The sequence below is a fragment of the Myotis myotis genome, unplaced genomic scaffold, assembly GCF_014108235.1.
Source record: "Myotis myotis isolate mMyoMyo1 unplaced genomic scaffold, mMyoMyo1.p scaffold_m19_p_11, whole genome shotgun sequence".
Lineage (NCBI taxonomy): Eukaryota > Metazoa > Chordata > Mammalia > Chiroptera > Vespertilionidae > Myotis > Myotis myotis.
The window spans coordinates 19,662,436-19,674,980 of record NW_023416315.1 but is presented as its reverse complement, the minus strand read 5'-3'; the positions used below and the strand labels follow the sequence as shown (position 1 = coordinate 19,674,980).

General features: G+C 51.5%; 1 protein-coding gene across 1 annotated transcript in view; it reads right to left on the bottom strand.

Annotated features, from left to right (window-relative positions):
* Nucleotides 1–1,948: 1,948 nt before the first annotated feature.
* SCRN1 (secernin 1) overlaps nucleotides 1,949–12,545 on the bottom strand; it is a 42,336-nt gene continuing 31,739 nt past the window's right edge. The window contains exons 5-8 of the mRNA XM_036327736.1: nucleotides 11,595–11,789; nucleotides 10,720–10,885; nucleotides 4,968–5,148; nucleotides 1,949–3,032 (exon numbers count right to left, since the gene is read on the bottom strand). Of these exons, the coding sequence (XP_036183629.1) occupies nucleotides 2,874–3,032; nucleotides 4,968–5,148; nucleotides 10,720–10,885; nucleotides 11,595–11,789 (701 nt within the window). The 3' untranslated portion in view covers nucleotides 1,949–2,873. The remainder of the gene's footprint in view (nucleotides 3,033–4,967; nucleotides 5,149–10,719; nucleotides 10,886–11,594; nucleotides 11,790–12,545) is intronic.

The following is a 12,545-nucleotide window of genomic DNA, read 5'->3' as shown; positions in this document are numbered from 1 at the left end:
CAAAACCCAACAACCTATTTCAGGCTGCTCATCTAAGTGAATACAAGTCCCTAGAAGTGAACAGGCCATTTCGGCAGGTTCTTGGCTCTCTTCTTGCCCTTCCCTGTGATGCCCACTGTACGAGGACTCTGTCCATTGCTATTATTGGGTCCGACTGTACACAGGCTACCTCTGGGCCTGAGGGAAGCACCCCAGCCGGGTTGAACGTCTGCCAGGCTGTGCCACGGAGGGCTGCCTCGCCCTCTAGTGGTCACCCAGGGGCATCACAATTGTGATGTACAGTGTGAGCCCAGACAACTCTCCATCAGGGCTGGCCCTTCTCTGAAGTGCTGGGCTAAGGTCAACGCCCCCTCACAGAAGCACCCATTGTGTGTCTCACTGCACCACGCTGGGCAATGGCCTAAGGCTGGCTGGGTCACCGTGACCTCTGTTTGGCCCATAATAATGAAAGCAGGCCTCTGTCATTTATTCTCACTAGCCTCCTTTTGGTAAAACCCCGGATCACTTTAAGCATCACAGGTCTGATGCAATGTTTCCATAACAGGTGGAGGTGAGATCTCGGTGTGAAAGTCGGTGTTTCAAAGAACCACTCTGTAGGTGGGCTTAGGGGGGAATAGGGTACCTCCATCGTTCTGGAACCCCACCCTGGCCCCCTTAGCAGCTGTGGGCAGACACTCTGAGAATGGCAGCTGGAGGAGACCCTAAGTGAATCAGCAGTGAAGGCCCGAACCTGGGCGAAGCCTCGGGGACTACCAGCCACCATGCATGGCTGCTGTTAACTTTGTCAGCCCCACAGTCTTCCTCGCTGTCACTGCCTGTGGTCGGTCATTTTCCTACAAACCTCCTGGGCAAGGAGCTCATGGTGCTCTTCAAGGGCAGTTGGTAGGGAAAAAGGAGGTTTGTTCCGATAAAACCTGTGACCCTCGGGCCACGTCCGAGTATGGGACCTGTGCCCTTCCAGCTCTTGTGGCCTGACATGTTGCTTCTGGAAAGTCAGTAGGAGCAATTAGCTGCTGTTCTCCACTAGCTGTCTACCACCACATTCTCCATGACTCATCTCCACCCCTTTCCGTTTCTTTTTTTAAAATTTATTCAGAGAGGAAGGGAGAGGGATGAGAGAGAATCATTGATTGGTTGCCTCCCGCATGCTCCACACTGGGGATCGAGCCCGCAACCCGGGCATGTGCCCTGACTGGGAATCGAACCATGACCTCCTGGTTCATAGGTCGATGCTCAATCTCTGAGCCACGCTGGTCGGACCATCTCCGCCCCTTTCCATTCCGAGCGTGGCTGAGAGGGTTAGTGGCTGGAGGTAAGCCCTCACCACCTGCACCTGCCCGCGCCAGCCACCCGTCTCAAGGCAGCTGCTGGGACACGGCGGGTGGGAGGGGTGGAGGCAAGGCCCGGGGAAAGCCAGCTCCCTACACAGCTCTGTGGGCTGTAACAGACTGGGCGGGAGGGCGGGGGCTGGCCTGGTACCCTGGAGCGAGACGCTTCTACCTCCATCTGTCGCCTTCTTGCCCTCTGTGTTCCCAGCGCTGGCCCATCTGGTCCTCCTCGCACGCTCTTCTGTGCTCCGGTGGTAAGTCAAATCCTTCATGCGAACACGACATTGGAAACACATCGGTCTGATTAAAGTCTCTGCTGAGATAGTGCTGTGTCTGCTCGGATTCCAGCTACTTTAACTAGAATCGAAACAGCCAGAAGTTTTCTCCCTCTCTTCCCCTCATTAACCGAGAGCTTGGCGGCTTTGCGGGGTAGAGCTGTGCCAGAGGGCCCTTTATTGGTAATTCACCTAAACCAGTGGTTCTCAACCTTGGCTGCACATTAGAATCACCTGGGAATCTTTTTAAAATCCTGATTTCTGGGCCTCCTCCTCCGGAAATTCTGTTTCTTTGTTACTAATGTTGTGGCCCCACCCCATAACAAAGAAACAGAATTTCCGGAGGATGAGGCCCAGAAATCAGGATTTTAAAAAGATTCCCAGGTGATTCTAATGTGCAGCCAAGGTTGAGAACCACTGCCCTAAACAGACGGCGGTAAGCAGGCCGGAACCATTCTGCACAGGGGCAGCCAGGTGGCAGGTGCGCTGGAGCAGGTGAGCCTGGTGCCTCTGGGCGGCCCACGCGGGGATGCAGGGAAGCCACAGGTGTGGCTGCCTCTGACTCGCTACAGGGGGCGGGTCCCGCTCACACAGGGAGCAGCCCTCCCGCACGTGGGAGCAGTTGGGTCCACCGCTCACAAGCACGGGGCACAGAAGACGGGCTTGTGAGGATCACGGGAAGCCGGACGGAGCTGGGACTGGACAGGACCCCTGTCCTCCTTCCCTCCAGATGTGTCCCTCAGAAGACACACCTGGAGACCTTCCGCACTACAGACAAGCCCTCACGTTCAGGGCAGCCAGGAAGCTTCTCCCTCGAGGGCACAGGCAAGGCCCTGGGCCAGACACAGCAATGCCTGTTGTGAGCCTGGAAGAAACTTACTCAGCGAGGAAGACGGCAGGAGACTTTGCCTCCCCACCCGCTCAGCATTGCGGAGCCTGCCTTCCAGGGCCTGGTGAGCGCACATCCTCCCGGAAAGGCCAACGTGTCCATTGTCACAGAAATACAACAGCAGCAGCTTGACATCCACGATTAGTCACACGGGGGAACCACGGGCGCACGGGGCACAGGTCACACAGCAGAGGAAGGGGACCACGTGGCAGAGGGGACGTGTTGAGGTTCCAGCAGAACACAAGTGTCCGTCCGGCCTGGCTTCGGAAAAGGGACCACCAGCCGCCACGGAGGGCCTCTCGTCTTTCTCGCACGGGAGAGCGGTGGTTTTGCTGGTAAGTTAGTCGGTGGGAAACTTTAAATACGAGGGGGAGGGTGGCTTCACTTAAAGAACTTGATCTCCGTGTCCACACAGTCATAGAAAAGGTCGGCCACCTCGGCGGGGTCCGGGGGCGCGGGGCTGGCCAGGATTTCCTCCATGGCCTCCAGGCCTTGCTTCTCCAGCTCCAGCATGGTCCTCCGCAGCCTGCGGCCCTGCTCCTGAGGAACCCAAGCGGGGGGAGGTCATTGCCACGAACCCTGAGAGCCTCTTGGGGTGGGAGACCCTACCCAATGTTTCCTACAGGACCGCCATGGGGATCCTTCCAGATGCCAGCATGGGTGTCACTGCTCTGCTTGGCATACCTGCCTGGTTTCCACCGCCTTCAGGATACATCCTGAGTGGCATCCCGGCCGGTGGGACACAGGAGGCTCTTAGTTGGCCTCTAGCCACACCCCTTCGACTCAGCCAGTTGACTCGGCTGCCTCCCTCCAGCCCAGGGGTCCTCACACTTTTTAAACAGGGGGCCAGTTCACTGTCCCTCAGACCGTTGGAGGGCCGGACTTTAGTTTTAAAAAAAACTATGAACAAATTCCTATGCACACTGCACATATCTTATTTTGGAGTAAAAAAACAAAACGGGAACAAATACAGTATTTGTATTTGCATGTGGCCCGCGGGCCGTAGTTTGAGGACCCCTGCTCCAGCCCATCCTCCCCACTGCCTGGGCCAGCGTGTCCCCCAGGGGCCTGGTCAGCTGCACCCCTCTGCACCCCTCTGCAGGCCTCTTCTCTGGGCTCCCAGGGCAGGGCCTTGCCTCCTGCCGGCTGCTCTCTGTCATGTGAAGCTCTGTCTGCTTGCCTGTGTCCCCGTTAGACCCTGGGCTCCTGGGGGGTGAGGACGGGGCGTGGCTCCAGGCGCCAGAGCCTCAGACGTGGTAGCACAGTAAGTCCCAGAGGGGGACGCTGCTGTCACCGCCCCCCTGACTCACACCTGCAGTCATTTCCACATTTCAAAGCCCACCTGCCCTCACTGGCTCAGCTCTAGAATTTGGGGTAGAAGCGCTCAGCCCACACGGCCCTGCCTGCCTCTGCCTCCTATCGCCTGATCCACAAAACCGTTCTCGGTCCCTGCCCGGCTTAGAAAATGCACTGGCAGGAGCCGCGGGAACAGCGGTGCAGACTCCAGGGAATGGTAGGCGGGCGGACAGACGGAAGACAGCCGACAGCTGGTGGCGTGGAGGTGCGAGCTCTGTGACCACTGAGCCTGCCCTGCTCAGAGATGCTGTCGGAACCCACGGGGTTGCCACCCGGGTCGCCTTCTCTATGTCCCTTTTGCAGTCCCTGGTGCTCGCCCGGCCCACACAGAACGCGTGCTCCGTTCACCTAAAAGGGGCCCTTTCTTCCGGAGAAACTGGACCTGCTCCCAGCTGTTCACTCAACGCTTGAGGGTGGATGCGTGTCTAACATGCCCAGTCCTTCCTCCTCCCTTCCAGCCAGTACAGCTGGGGCTGCAGAGGAATGCTCGCGGGTGCTGGGGGTGGCCTTGTTAGAATTTACGTCTCATAGCTTTAAGTTCCAAAGCTTGGGGGGGGGGGGGGTGGCAGGGGATCTGCGCTTTAAAGAAAAACTTCTTTTTAACTGAAAACTTGAGAATCTTTCTTTTAGTGTCATAAAATGTATATCCCACCGAAAATACCACTGGAGCCCTTTTCAGTGTGCTGTTTAGTGGCATTAGGTACAGTCACATTGTGCGACCCTATCCATCTCCAGGACTTTGGGGAAGAATCAATTTTTTAAGCATTTTTAAAGTGTTGCCACCACATACAACCTTGTGTCCCCAAAAGTATACAAAACTGTAGGAAGAAGCGAAGCAGCCGTCCCTACTGGGCTGCACATTTCGGGGATGCCTAGGAGAACAGTAAGTTAAAGGGGCTATTCAGAGCCCACCAGGCTCCAGAATAACACCAGAAGCATAGGCTTTGGTTTCTTTCAGGGGACGGGGTGGGACAGTGAACACCACATCCTGGGAAGGGCCTGGGAGCCTGGGTTTTGGGGAGGAGCGTGCTAGAGAGGAGGAAGAGGGTGACTTGTGCCCTGCCCTCCTGGCCCATGCTCGCTGACCCCACCCCTGTCCACGGCCCAGCCCCGGCTCACCTGGCCGCTGGCGATGACAGCGCGTGCCCACTCGTGGGCCTTGTACAGTTCGTGCCGACGGTCTGGTTTCTCCTGGAACCGGGGCTCCCTTCTGGCAGGGTCGTCATCCCCGAAACAGGGAGACTGTGCTTTCGGGACAAGTTTTACATCGTCCACAAAGATGAAAGGCTTGAAGATGGACCTGGAGAGAAAGGAGAGGGGCTTCAGCCAGGCTGGGTGTGAGGGCACCAGAAGCAGTCCTTTCAGCAGCCATTTCTGGGGGTAGAGGGTGGTGGGTGGAGGGTGGGTGGTGGGTGGAGGGTGGGTTCATGCCAAGAGAGACACAACTGCAGGGTTTAGTGAAGGTTTCCGTGAAGTTCACTGCCACTTACAAGCTGCGGTTTCTCCTATTCACAGGGAGGAGACGTCTAGACAGACCTGCCTGCTTGGGAAGACCGTGACATAAAGCGAGGCAAGTAGAAAAGGGGTCCTCTATTTACGCTCAGCGAGGTGGCCTTTCGCGCATGGTTTGCTGGGAAGTGGCCTCTGGGAAAGGAAGGCTCTGAGACCCCTTCTCACTCTCTTTTTTAAGTTCTACCTTATTTGAAAAATTCTGGAATAATTCTGACAGATTCAGGGAGGGGACAGATTAAGGTGGACAACACAAAGAGAAGCCCAGAGAAAGAGAAGTCTGGTGGTGAGAGGGTGGGGAGCTCTGGGCACAGGAGGGGGCCCAGGCAAACACTCTTTGATTCCGCTCTTTTGGCCCAATGGGTGTATTTTAAGGAAATGGCCGTGTGTGTGTGTACATGTACGTGTGGGAGTATATCTGGACATCTTTGCCTTATCTGTCTTGTTTTCCCCTAAGTTCTGTGATGAATGCAACAAGCCAGTGTAAAAAAAAAATGTCCTCCTCTCATTTGTTTTCTCATTTAGAAGGAAAACAAAATTACCATTTTTGATAATGAATGGTACCCCTGCTCGTTCATTCATTTCATTCATTCACTCCTCCCTTCCTTCCTTCACTCAGTCAGTAAATACATGCTGACGGTAACTGAGTACCAAATACTGCTCTAGGACCTAGGGTTACAGCCATGAATAAGGCAGGGCAAAGGCTTCTGTCCCATTTCACAGACGAGGTGACTGAGGCTCATAGAAGCTACGAGCTTGGTCCAGACACATTCCTAAGGAGTGGCAGACCGAGAACCAAATCTTCCAAAGCCACGGTCAGCTTTCCCCACTCTCTCTCACTGCTGCAGCGTCCTGTTGGTTTATGTAAAAACACCTTGTGCCGCTGCAGAAAAATGAAATACTTTTTGTGATTGGGATTGAGAATTGTAATGTCAGTGCCAGCCAACGCTTCTGACTTCAGCGTGACTTGTTCTTACTGAAGGGGCAGACACTCGCCCGGAGACTCAGCCAGGCTCACCCCATGCCCCGGAGGCCCCCCCAGATCCCTTGAGGGGTGACTGGCACAGACAGGAGCAGCACACAGGGTCCCACTGGGATGAATCTGCTAAACTTGGAACCAATCTGGAAAGAATCTAGAATAACCAGTTTCTCTCAACTCCAATAACAAGAAGGGGGCCCTTGTCCCTGACATCTGAATTAACCAGATGAGACGTTCTCAGCAGATCCAATTTAGCCTCTCAAGCCTACTACACTGGGAGAAGGAGGAAACCACAACCACACACACACACACACACACACACACCATGTCCCTTGCATCTCCCCAGCTCCTTGCCACCAGTTAAAGTGCATCAAACACCCTATTTTCCTAGAACTGCCTCCCTCTTTTCTGTTTCCTGGGCGAAGTGCATGGCCTAATGTAATTAGGGAAATGGGTTGGGAAATGGCCTTCTAATATCTAAAATGGAAAGTGTTTAAATTATCTTCCACTCTTGGTTTATCCATCCTCTATGTGGAATGTTTGTTTTCCCAGTTGTGGGGGCCTGTCAGTGGCGTGCTGGGTTGACAATTGCATCTCTGAAAAAATAAAATAAAATAAGCCCTGCTTCCTGGCGTCTGCCAATTTCCCTGGTGTAAATACGCCCACTGTGGCCCATTTCAAGTTACTGATGTGACACCCCAGAACATAGAGTCAGGAAGGATGCACTTAATCGGCTCTCACTGGCTCCCGACACTGCAGGACTGAACTGTACAGTCTCAAAATGCGAAGGTACCGCTACCCTTTCCCTCTCTGATTCTTCACATCAATGGAACTTCAACAAGTACTGGCCTCCAACCAGAAATGGTTCCCAAAGGTCAGAACAGGTGCACACAAGCCAATCAGTGTCACTATCGAATGACTAAGGCACCAGCTGGCACAACAGAATATTGGTAAGATGGAATGTGCTTTCTCGATAAATTAATTCAAGGTCTTCTGCATCTCCCTCTAGCTTGAACTGCGACTTTTGCACCTCCTTCCAACTCTCAAGCTTACATAGTACCTGGTTCTTGCTAGGAGGCGAGTGGGGGAACATAAGGGAGGGAAGGAGGAGAGAAAAGAATGTGAGATCAAGTTGTTTTGAGAAGAGGATCTATAATTAATACAGTGCAGAGGGCGGAGAAGTGCCGCAGCACACGGAGCAGCAGCCAGCGCGTGTCCCGCGGTGTCTGACACTCACCGGGAGGGATGCGTCCCACAGTCCTGCGCTTTGATCATAATCTTTTGTGAGTGCACTGCCCTGACACTACTTCCCCCACACACCTCTCGGCTGCCTTCAGCGTTAACAGAAGCAGCTCAAAGGCCCCTCGTTTTACTACCTCAAAGCCCAAGAGGAGTTCATTGTGCTTCCTGCTGACAAAATACAAAACTCTGAACATGCCCAATTACAGGGAAATATTGGAATGTTGACGAGGAAAGAAAGCTATGACCGTCCTGCCGTCGCCATGGAAGCACAGCTCATTTAACAGTGGGAGATAAAAATGAATGCCTTCGGAAGGCTCTAAATCTGCCTTAAGGCCTTTTTAATTAATGGGACTCAGGAATAATTTGCTTTTAAAGTTACTTGAGACTTTCCATTTTAAATACCTGAAGGTTATTTCCCAGCCCGTTCCTCTGACTGTATTAGGCCGAGCACTTCAGCCGAGGAATCAGACTCCCTTTATGTTATTGTCCTGGCGTCACATGGCCTGGCTTCTAGCCACTGTCAGAGCAGGTGTCTGACACAGGGGGCCAAGGGATGGGGGACAGTCATTCTTCAGTTCTTCAAAGGCTCCCGTTCCCTAAAGAACAATGTCCAATACCTCGGCAGAGCATCCAGACCCTCCCAAAGCCCACGTGTACCCTCCTGGGCAGCAGGGAGTGCTTGCTCACAAGGGGCTGTTAAGTCACTAGCATTGGGAGACAAGCTTTCATGCCTCTATGCTTTTGCACATGCTTTGATTTGACAGCATGCTAAGAGACTCAGACTGTCATTCCTGCTTTTTGTCCCTAACAAACTCCTATTCTTCCGACAATGCCCAGCACTCAAGAGTCCCTTTCTCTGTGAAGTGTTTCTCTTTGTCGTCTCTGTGTGCCATCTCTTCCCTTGTACACAGTCTCTAGTACCCAAAAAGCACACTATGTGGTACACAGTAGGTGCTTAATAAGTGCTTTTGAATGGATAAATGAGTGAATGAAAAACTAAGAATACCTTAAACCGAATTTAATAGTCCAGTCCTGCTAGAAGTCTCTATTGATATTGGCTGTAATTTAAAACATGAGGCCCACACCTGAAACTAATGCAAAATAATCTTACCTAATAATAGACAAACATGCAAATCAACCATACCTTCGTTACACCCACCAGCCAATCGGATAAATATGCAAATTAACCAAACAAAGATGGCAGTTAATTTGCATACATAGGCGCCCAGTGGCTATCGGAGCCTGCAATCAGAGCTGAGAGGCCCCCTGCCCAGGCCTAACGCCTTGAGGAGTTAGGCCTGGGCAGGGGTGGAGCCGGCGATGGCGGGAGCAGGGGCGGAGTTGGTGATCATGGGGAGCTGGGGATCCCCTGCCCAGGCCTAACGCATCGGTCAGAAGCGTTAGGCCTGGGCAGGGGCAGAGCCAGCAATCGCAGGGAGCATGGGCAGAGTCTGTGATCACAGGGAACTGAGGGTCCCCTGCCCAGGCCTAACGCCTTGGCCACAGGCATTAGGCCTGGGCAGAGGCAGAGACGGTGATCACAGGGAGCAGGGGAAGAGCCGGTGATGGTGGGGAGCAGGGGTAGAATGGGCGATTGTGGGAGCTGGGGGTCCCCTGCCCAGGTCTAATGACTCGGCCAGAGGCGTTAGCCCTGGGCAGAGGCCGAGCCAGCAATTGGTGTGAACTACAGAGGAAACACCTTTTCTGACTGCTCATTGGCTAAGCTCCCTGTATGCCACTGGTAATATTCTTAGTAACTTCGGTAATAAGAATCCAAATAGGTGATCTAGGGTTTTTTACCACACTCCTGGAGAAAAAAAGGAAGGTCCACTGCCGGAGGGCTAAGAAATGTCATATCCTTACCTAGCCGTTTGGCTCAGTGGATAATGCCTCGGCCTGCCAACCGCAGGGTCTGGGTTCAATTCTGACCAAGGGCATGTACCTAGGTTGCAGGCTCCTCCCTGGCATGGGTCCAGGTCAGGGCTCATGCAGGGGGCAACCAATCAAAGTGTTCCTCTCACTTTGATGTTTCTCTCTGTCTTTCCCTTTCTCTTCCACAGTCTCTAAAAGTCAATGGAAACATATCCTCAGGTGAGGATAAACAAAGAAAGAAATGTCATATCCTATGAAAGACACATCTTGAAGATGCCTAAAGAAAGTTGTCATTATTTCATGGTGAAGGGACTGGAGTCCGTGTTGATGAAAACACCTTGGTGGCTGCGGTGACTGGCAGTGGCTGCAACAGTGGGGTGATGGGGCTGGTGCCTTCCCCTGATCAGCCCAGTCGCCTCCCACAAAGGGAGGCCAGACTGTGGCTTAGGCCCGCTCCCCAAGGGGAGCAAGGAGTAGGACATCCCCTGAGGGCTCCCAGTATGTGATAGGGGGCAGGCTGAGCTGAGGGACACCCCCGATCCAGTGCACAAATTTTTGTGCACCGAGCCTCTAGTATTAGATATAAACTGCAATTGAAAAATAAAATTCAAAAATGAGGCCCAACAAGCACATCAAAGTAGGGACTAGTATTATCCCGATTGTACAATACAGAAACGGACGCTTAGAGATGTTACATGATGTATCTAGCTCCTAACTGACTGAGGTAGAATTCAAAATCCTGGCAGTTTATTCTCAAGGCTGATGCTCTTACCCACTGTGCAATTCTACCTCTTCGCTGAAGTTCCTGGGCAGAAAGCAACCCTTGAAAATCCAATGTCTAGAAGTACTGGCCAGTGTGCGTGAAGTTGCTTCCATCAGCTTTGCCTCTGGGCCATTTTGTCCTCTAACTGCTAGGAACTGGTGGTTGTGACAAGTCTTGGGCAATCCTGCAATCTCTCTGTTTCATTGTGTCTTATTTAGCTTTGCATGCCCCACATACAGCACCATGCCTGGCCCATGATACATAATCAATACGCATTTGCTGAATTTAAAACCATTGGATACCATGATTGTGATGAATGCTATGTGACTAAAGCTGGGAACACCCCTGAATCGAAGCTTTTTATGCTGCCCCGGCCATGTTGAGAACAACTAAATCATGTGGCTCAACCACACAAAAGGCAGGGCGGGAACTTGGTGTGCGCTTGTTGGACGAGCTTTCGAGGGCGCCATGCGCTTTCTGCTTACACGACTGTGTCTCAGACGAACCTGGAGGGGTCTGGGGTCCCGGTGAAGTAGTGGATGCACGGTGAACCTCTGCTCTGGGGCAGGACAGACGCCATGCTGGCTGTGGTCAGGAACGACTCGGAGTCTATGCAGACGCCACTGGCTTTGTCCCGTAAGATGTCAATCATAGTCTGCACAGTGATTCCTTCTGTAAAGACAGAGGTGGGGGAAATATATCACTGCCGCAGGCTGCTAACCAAAATCCGTTCACGCCTTTCCCTTTTCTGAAATAGAACTCCTGGCATTATAGGTGGGAACACAACTGCCTAACTACAGACCCTTGTGGCTAGGTGTGGCCATGGGTAAATCCTGACCAGTGGGAGACAAGTGGAAATGATATGCTCAACTTTCTTGTCACATCCCTAAAAAGGAATGCTTGCCCTTAATTTTCCTCTTCTCCCTTCCTGCTGGCTGGGAAGAAAATTCAACAGTTAACTTCATAAATGTTCATAGAACAAAGGACTATACCAGGCATCACAAGAGGGTCCTAAGATGAGTAAAAGACAACTCCCCTGCCCTCAAGGCCCAGCAGGCTAATAGGAGGAGAAAATTAGGGAGGAGATAAGTCAAATATACAAATGCTGGGGTATAAGAAAGGCTGCAGTAAGTATCACAATGATGTTAATGTTTAAACAGCAGCAGGAAAATTCTGTGGATGAGAAATCATCCTATAAGAATAAATGCAAGTTGTCATCCTGTATGAACATCAGGACCTTTAGTACAAGTTGGTCTCCAAATACAAGGTCTATTCTCTACTCCTCCTCTTTGCTCACCCTCCTAAATTCAGACAAGTTCTCCAAAATAACTGTAAGGCAAAAGGTGTTGGAGGGAGAAAGTTAAAAGATGTAATAACTCACCTTCTTGCTTTTCTAAGCTGTCTTTGCCTGCACAGCAGTGTAGATGGTCATCAGCTGGAGAAAAAACTTCAGAGAAATTGAACTCGTCCTCTCCTGTCCACCAGCCTTGCCTCTGAGCATAACTCCTGAGCTCAGGATGCTCTGCATCGATCTTGGTGGTGAGTGAGAGCTGATTGCAGATGCACCTGACGCCCTCTGCAGAGAGTGCAAGGCCCAGTTAGTTGGAAATACACTTACAAAGACTTAATCAAGAAATGTAAATTTACAGGGAATCCCTCCCCTGCAACCTGACTTTAACTACAGGGATGGAATAAATTTCTTTTTTGAAGAGAGAAACAGACAGTCCTTGGTCCTTTTCTGAGAAGATCAGCTACATTAGTTGGTCAGAAGGTTTGACCACATTACCACATTGTAAATGAGCAACAATTACAAGATCTTAAATTTATAATCAAAAGGAAACATGTGAGGTCCCTCCTTCTGGCTAAATAAATCCATACATTTACTACTTATAAGAAAAGTGAAAGGTTCTTTGAAAGAAGCATTGAGCAACTAACAAGACTTGTGAATGTCGCAACCATGGAGAACCTTCCTCCCCAGTTTAGTCTTGCTCTACCTGAAGAACACCTTCCACCACCACCTCCCACCCATATATGTGTGTAGTTTTTTAAAAAATACAAATATGATCCTTCTTCATTCAATTATTTTTTCAGGTCCCGAAATTTAGAAAAACAGTGTGGCCCTGATAATGAATAGTGTTAAACTAACAGAATGTACCTGGATATAGCATGTTCCCGTGTCACGTGTGCATGTGAGAAAAATCTATGGGAATTTTTTTCTCATAAAAATATAAGAATAGCTAGATACATCTGGAATCAGGGCTGCCTGCTTTCTGAGGACAACCCTGTGAAGAATGTGGGTTAGGGCACCTGTTCTCCTATGTGCTGGAAGGCT